This window comes from Labrus mixtus, chromosome 3 (assembly GCF_963584025.1).
Source record: "Labrus mixtus chromosome 3, fLabMix1.1, whole genome shotgun sequence".
In the NCBI taxonomy this organism is placed as follows: domain Eukaryota; kingdom Metazoa; phylum Chordata; class Actinopteri; order Labriformes; family Labridae; genus Labrus; species Labrus mixtus.
The window spans coordinates 33,463,528-33,471,090 of NC_083614.1; the positions used below are offsets into that span (position 1 = coordinate 33,463,528).

General features: G+C 43.3%; 1 protein-coding gene across 1 annotated transcript; it reads right to left on the reverse strand.

Moving 5' to 3' along the window:
* Positions 1 to 332: 332 nt before the first annotated feature.
* On the reverse strand, positions 333 to 3,760 carry LOC132972129 (galactose-specific lectin nattectin-like). Its single transcript, XM_061035012.1, has 7 exons — positions 3,717 to 3,760; positions 3,160 to 3,225; positions 2,208 to 2,226; positions 1,810 to 1,904; positions 1,588 to 1,722; positions 649 to 757; positions 333 to 529 (listed from the first exon to the last, which is right to left on the reverse strand). Exons 2-7 carry the CDS (start codon positions 3,223 to 3,225, stop codon positions 450 to 452), a joined length of 504 nt encoding a protein of 167 aa, XP_060890995.1. The 5' UTR covers positions 3,717 to 3,760; the 3' UTR covers positions 333 to 449.
* Positions 3,761 to 7,563: the final 3,803 nt, after the last annotated feature.

A 7,563-nucleotide genomic window follows, 5' to 3' on the forward strand; every position in this document is an offset into this window, starting at 1 on the left:
ACATCCAGAGTTACAAATCTTACAGCTGATGGAATATCAGGCTGGAGCCTTTTATTGGGAGAGAGGCCGGGACTGGTTTGTCAGTCAATCACAGCAAATTAGTCACCAGTTAACCTAACGAGCATGTCTTTGGACTGTGGGAGAGAACATGCAAACTCCACACAGAGAGAGGCTCCAGTCAGACGGGGATTTAAACCCTCATTGTGTGAGCCAACAGCGCTAACCACTGCACCCCCATGCAGCCCTCAGACTGGATTATTTCAGTTTGTTTCTTTTAAATGTAGACGTTGTGCCCAGTGGCGTTGGGCAGCATTAAAAACATGAGATCAGAATGAATGCTGAGTAGAATTTCTTTATTGGTGTAACATTTTCAATCAAACAGAAACGTCAGCAAATCTTGAAGCACTGCTGTCAGAATGACGGAGAGAATCACTGATGATGCCGCGTCATCAGTCCCTGTGAGCAAGCTCCCTCGCACACAGGAACGCTTTCTTCACGTCACATTTGTCGTCTTCGATGGGTTGACTATCTGTAAGACACACACACACACACACACACACACACACACAACACATTGATTTTAAAATCTACACTTTCTGGACTCATCAGCCGCAAAGACTTCATTGAATAGAGACAGTAGACTCTTACTTTTGTCCCCGATCGCCATGCAGTTTCTGTCTTTACTGTTGCTCGGCTCTTTTGGGCCCCAGCCACTGAACACACATTTTTTACCGTTACTCCATTTCCATTTCCCCTCCTGAAAGAAAAAAGCTTCACGTCACTGAATGGAAACATGACAGACTTTTCTACTCTCTCTGACTTGAAACATATTCAAGGAAATAATGGTTCATGAAGTTAGAAGTCTTTCTACTGGATCTAAACCTTGAAGTTTGAGATCCCCCGCTCTAGAGAATCCTCGCTCATGATCCGTCAGGGCAGGGGGCGTGTCCAGACCCACCTGGGGGGCCCCTTCTTATGTAGGGGTGGCCTGAAGCTTGTGTGTGCTCACACATGAATGAAGAGCATTTATTTACCCCTTTCTGTCTACACCAATCACATCGGTGTTTAAGTTAACACAAGATAACGGCAACTTGTACATCTTCTCAAGGACTCAAAACAATGTGTGTGTCCAGAATCACAATTTAAACAAACTGATGCAAACACAGCCTGAATGGTGGATTTCATAACAAGTCCCGCCTCTTGGCATGGCAAATAGCCAATAATAGTGAAAGATTTTGCAGTGGCACCTGGGGTGGCCAAAAAGATTTCAAGGGGGGCCCCATGCCACCCCTGGCGACCCTTCTGGAGACGCCCCTGGGTCAGAGTCTTTCTGTGCTCCTTGAAGCCCACCACAGCTTTGTAAAGGCCTAAAAGATGTATCTGAAGCAGCTTTCTTTTTGAGACTGTTGTCTTCGTCCTCACTCGTTTACCTCACCTCAGACTGTCAGTCATCTCCTTCAATGTCTGCATTTTAGTCCTTTAAGTTTTGCAGGAACGACATCCCTTCACAGCCTCTAGCTTTTACAATTCTTTTCTCTCAAAGTTTTAGTTTACTTCATGTCACTGATCAAACTCAGCATCACTCACCTTCACTGCATCGTAGCCTCCGATCCACACAGGTATTTCTTTACCTGCTGCCTTAACCACCATCTCTCTGAATTGTTGCGCATGATCCGCTTCGAGGATGGCGGCCAGGTTTCCTCCCTCAGATATGCAATGGGCCTAAAGCAGATGTGAAAATATACATGAATGTAAGAATCAATGGTGGTGATGTTAAAATGATGACATCAGAGCGGGGGTTTCCAGTACCTCAGCATCGCACCAGTCCATGCGCTTGTTGTTGAACATGTAACATTGACCCGCGATTTCAACCCAGCCTTCAGGGCAGCCCTTACAACAATCCCCTGCAACACAAGCGTCATGTTAGAAAGACTTTAAATATGAAAGAATTATAAACACATAAAGAGCTGTGTCCATTCCTGTGGATGAAACACATGAAACACAGACGGCTGATTATCTACTTTGATATTTTCATAAAGCGCTGGCTGAGGCTCTGGATGATTGAGGACTTGCACCAAGCCGGGAGTCGAACCAACAACCAGTGCATCAACGACTCAGTATTTTTGGGGGCTCCTGTTCAACAAACCCAGCTTAACCAGGCCTCTCCCTTTGCATCAATACTTGAAAAAAAATAATGAAGTACCAACCGTTACGGGGACATTTTGCCTGTGAATGTAAAAAAGAAAAAGACTTAATTATCCATTTGATAAAAACTCAAAGAGACATAATCTGATGATGGAGACAATTATTATCATGTGTGCAAATGAAATAAACAAAAAACGTTCAGGTCGTAAGCACTCTCAAGAGAATTCATTTACTGAACATGTAGCCAAATAATGGCTGTCATTTAAAGCTCGTTCGTTGCTCGCTACGGCGTCTCGCTACGTTGGAATAGCAACTCTAAGAGTGACAACTTTCCAGGAAAGATCTACCCAGAAAAATGTGATTCAACAAGTTCCTACTTTACTCATCTCTGAGGGAAATTCTGTTTTTTACACTCTGTTATTGAGAGACATGCTCCTCACACACATTCACAAACAGGACCTGTGGACACGTGCATTAGTGGAGAGATGTCAGAGTGGGGCTGCTTCACAGAGCTGCCTTGCTCAAGGGCTTCCTCTGCAGTACTCGGGAAGTGGCCTGGCACCTCTACCGCTCAGGGACGGCGCCAGGATTTTTGCTGAGGGGGAGCTTGACTAATATGTTGGGGTGTTGTGAATGGTCGATTTTCATGAATTCACAGTTACTTTCTAAGTTCTGTCTTTTTTTTTTTTCAAAATAAAAGCCGACATATATGAGGGGGCTTAACCGGGGGCTGGACAGATTTATGACGGGGCTTTAGCGCCCCTTATAGCCCCGAAGTGGCGCCGTGCTTGCTCCAGCTACCAGACCAACTTCCATATTTTCTTTTTGGTCCGCACTGGGTCCCTTCAGACTGAACTACTGCCGCCCCAACACATAAATATTTATCTACTGTATGTATATATAATGTTGCAGTGCCATACAAGTGTTCAGATCTTTCTTGGAAATTGTAAAACTTTTGTAAAGAAGTGAATCAGCACCACAGTGTCGCCCTGCAGACCTCCAGTGATAACTTACATCTGCTCCCATCAACAGTCCACTGCTCAACCCGATGAGCACAACCAGGAGGAAAGTCAACGCCATCTGTGTACGGACGAGAGATGAAATACGAGCTTCATTAGCTCTGACACAGAAACGTATATCACTGCAGAAATCTGTACTTTAAAGACAATCATCTGCTCGTTTAGTTTTATAAAATACTTCATCAAGTGACTCCATTACTCGGACAAATAATTCTACAACCCTGAGTTCAATTTCTGTTATTCAACCAGGTGTTGATGTAATTATGAGTAAAGCTGCAGGTAAGAGACGTGTAAGATAAAAAAAAAAACACATGGTCAACATGTCAGAGAAACGCTGCAGGGTGGAGTAAAACATGATGGTAGTTTCAGAGTTCTCTTTGGGATGAACTCAACCAATAAACTTTATACCTTCCTGTCTTTTTATCCTTTAAAAGTGTGATAAGAGAGTGCCGTCTTATTTTACATTCAACCTGTCAGATTAATAAAAGTGAGAATCAAATCTAGACTTCTTCAAACGATGTCTGATAATAAGAATGAAAGCAGAGACTCTACCTTGTCGTGATGATCGGATGAGACTGGACATGCATTCCCTCCGAGGGAAGCCGCTCTTTATATACCTTCGACCGATCGTTGCATTGACAGATTTGCATGATATGAAGTGATCCAAGGACAATATTGATACTGCAATCAACTCTTTAACACGCACGATGCCACAGCCCTGAGTAAAGGTTACACAGTTCCTTGAAGAAACATCTGCAGAGAATTCTTCAGCGTGAAGAGCTACAGCAGGTCACATGTTCAAACAAAAACAAAGATTGGAAACACGACGGCGTCCTCACATGGATTACTTACACACAACAATCCGGCTCGAGGACGGCGACATACTGTAGGGCGCCATGTTCGATCGGGTGCTGATTTTGACCTGTGTCTGAAAATGTGTGTAGGACAAGTCTTTTTATAAAAGTCTTTTTTTTCATGCAGGATAGATAGGACAGAGGATAGAGTCAGAAGTCAGAGAGAGAGAGAGTGGGGAATGACATGCGGGAAAGGAGCCACATCTGGATTTGAACCCAGGACGCCCGCTTGGAGGACAACGGCCTCCATACACTGTGCCACCAGCACCCCAAAAATCGTTTTAATTTGACTACATCTGTTGTCTATAAATGTTTTTATAAAAAAGTTGTGCAGGACATTTGAGTCATTTACGGACCTTGCTCCTTCAGTTCAGATACTCACAGATTGTTTCAGATCGTTTATTTCCCGATCAGACACAGAGCAAAGAGGATGTGGGTGCAAGATAAGATCGGTAGGAGGCAAAACTACAGGGAATATCATACATTTGGAAAAGAGCGCCGGTGACGTCAACAGCGCCTTTCTTTGAGAAGTTTTGTAAATTGTCTTACTTTTCTAAAAGTTGAAAGATTTTCAACAAGAGCTAACCAATCAATCTTTATTTTATTTCCATTTCACAACAAGTGTTATCTCGAGGCGCTTTACAAAGAGCAGGTAAAAATACTTTACTCTTTGTAATGTTTCAAAGTCCCAAAGTTAATCCATCATGAGGGAGAGAGAGGAGCTCAAGGTGCCAGATCCCCGAGTAGTCTACGCCTATAGCAGCATAACTACTGTAGGAGCTGGTCTATAACTGATCCAGCCTGAGCTATGACCTTTTTTTTTTTTTTTTTTTTTTAAGTTTTATTTTTGGGCTTTTTGTGCCTTTAATTGTAGAGACAGGACAGTGGATAGAGTCAGAATTCAGAGAGAGAGAGAGAGAGTGGGGAATGACATGCGGGAAAGGAGCCACAGGCTGGATTTGAACCTGAGCCACCCGCTTGGAAGATGACAACCTCCATACATGGAGCGCACGCACTAACCACTGAGCCACCAGTGCCCGAGCTATGACCTTTTTAAAAAAAATAAAGTTTAAAGTCTGTTCTTAAAAGTACAGAGTAGGGATGTAACGACTCACTCAACTCACCATATGATTCTCTCACGGTTTATTTTACAAAATGAGACTGAAGACTAATGATGAGTGAAACAGATTCCTTTAGGGTCTCTAACCCGTTTCTCAGCGTGGTTTGACCTTTTAATGTTTGTTTCCTCTCATCCAGGGGAGGTGATTGGAGCTTCTCGTTGTGGTGTTGATTAAAAGCTGCATCATGTTGGTTGTGTTATTTGTGTAGTTCTCTGTCTACACAGTTTTTATCTCGTCTGTTATCTTCTCACCTCTTTCATTTAGGTTTAGAAGACGGTGGTGCGTCCTCAATTTCTAAATCTCACTCTGCAGCTGCCAACTGCCTCTGTTCTACAGCTGCTCACCATATTATTGCTTTTCTCAGAGTACCGATGTGAATCTTGCCACCTTTTAATCGATTTATCACATGGAAGACAGAGGAGAGGGGCCTGAGAACTGAAAAGTGGAAATGTTGCATGATTAGGTTTTTTTATAACTGCAGGACAGAGTCAAAGACAAATTTCCCTTTGAGGACAATAAAGTTTATCTTCTCTTATCTCTTGGCACTCATCAGCAAGTCCAAACATATCACACGCCTCCCCACAAGCTCAACAGGTAATTAAGAGACTTAACGAAAGGAACCAGCAGAGCAGGCGAGGACGTCCTGACGATGTCAGCAGCAGCAGTGATGGAAATCTGAGTATTTGCCAGAAGCACTAACATGACATTAAGCACCAAGCAAAGAGTGAGAGCAGCTGCTGATGAGACGAGATGGACATGGAGGAACCTCGAGTGTAAACATTAGCAAAAGAGCAACAAGTGTGTAAACATCAGTGATGTAACGATGTCATGTGACGCAGCTTTAGACAGAACGAGAGCCGGCAAGATGCTGGAACGGTTCAGAACAAGAACGTGACAAACATGTCATACTGGGATTTAATAATTCATCCTGATATGTTGCACCCAGATGGGAATTGGGAAGCAATATGTCAGAAACCTGGGTGTGACCTTTGATAGCAATCTGACTGTTGAGAAACATTCAAACCAAGTTGTCCAGTCGTGCTGTTTCCACCTCAGGAATACAGGAGAAGTGTTGATGCTTGTTGTAATCCATATAGCGCCCTCTGCTGGTGACAGCCAGAAAGAGAACTGCTAGTGTGATACAAATGACTGCTGAATAAATCTAGAAATATATGCACATATCTGCGATAAAATTTGCAGATACCGATAGTCACTGGAGATGCTGATATCGGCCGATTATTATCATCTGGCTGATGAATCGGTCGGGCTCTTTGGCACCAGGATTTTGCATCATGTAAGTAACTCGTCAGTCACATCATCTCTAGGAATCAGTCAGTTGGATTCGGTCTAACTGACTACACTACACATGAGGTGTGAATGAACATAATCAGCTGATTAGACGGAGACAGTGAGGGAGCTTTGGATAAATATGGAACAGGCTTCCTGCTCAGCTTCAATCCGGTTGAAGTTGTGATGGTCAGTAATGGCCGTGTGATGTCGGCAGTGTTGATGTTGTTTTGAGTCTTCTTTTAAAAGCGTGGCCATGAAGGGAAGCCGTTAAAACTCTCACGTACAACGCCCAGTCGTCTTCATATTGAACATGCATGATAGCAGAACCTGCCCTCACACCTGCTTAGATGCACCAACATGTTTTTATTAGTCACAATTTTTTGATTTAAGGACTTTTAGTAGTGTGTGTCTTCTTTCTCCCTCTGCTGTTTCTGCCCTGCGCCTTCTTCATGTGCACACAGTATTACCCTCACCTTTCAACAGTACCTACCTGTAGCCACATGCTAACCTTCACCTGTAGTCATAGCACCATCTGCTGGCACAGAAAACCTAAATGTCTCAAAATACAAAGATACAAATATTAAAACACCAAACGAACATTCAGAGGCCTTCAACTTGCTTTGCTCTGGGATTTTGATCGGGGAATTTTAGGACTGACTGGTGAATAAAGGATTGTTTCAGTCTGACCTTCTCAAAACGTGGGACCCTGTATCTCCGGTTTGATGTTAGTAGTTCATAATCTGTGTTCAGAGAATGCAGCAGATGTTTAACTGTTGTCTGTATGTATGATCATGTCCCCTTCCTGAGGTCCTTCACAACTGTCTCTACTTTAAAAGTAAAACTCAAAACCTTTACAGAGCATCAAAACACTGAGACGACGATCTGAAAGCAAAACAAGAAGAAGTGGTAAAAATATAAAACATTTTAACTCTGGACTTTGATTTATCTCTAAACCAATCATGAAGCTCCTTCTTGGCCGAGCAGCTCAGAGGAGAAAAAGCCTCCAGAAGAGATTATTTATCTGCTGTCAGGCGACAGGACAGAACAAACGGCGGCCGTGTGTGTGTGTACTCTGAACGTCCAGCTGAGGCGGCACGGCTCACAGAAAAAAAAGGTTAATAAGGACATCTCATC

What these genes read in the sequence shown, in the direction of transcription:
- LOC132972129 (XM_061035012.1), bottom strand. Translation starts at nt 3,225, where the DNA reads ATGGCGTTGACTTTCCTCCTGGTTGTGCTCATCGGGTTGAGCAGTGGA. An exon ending in TGGACTGGTGCGATGCTGAG is followed by an intron (nt 1,723 to 1,809) that starts GTACTGGAAACC and finishes CATCTGCTTTAG; the next exon opens with GCCCATTGCATATCTGAGGG. An exon ending in GAGGCTACGATGCAGTGAAG is followed by an intron (nt 758 to 1,587) that starts GTGAGTGATGCT and finishes TTTTTCTTTCAG; the next exon opens with GAGGGGAAATGGAAATGGAG.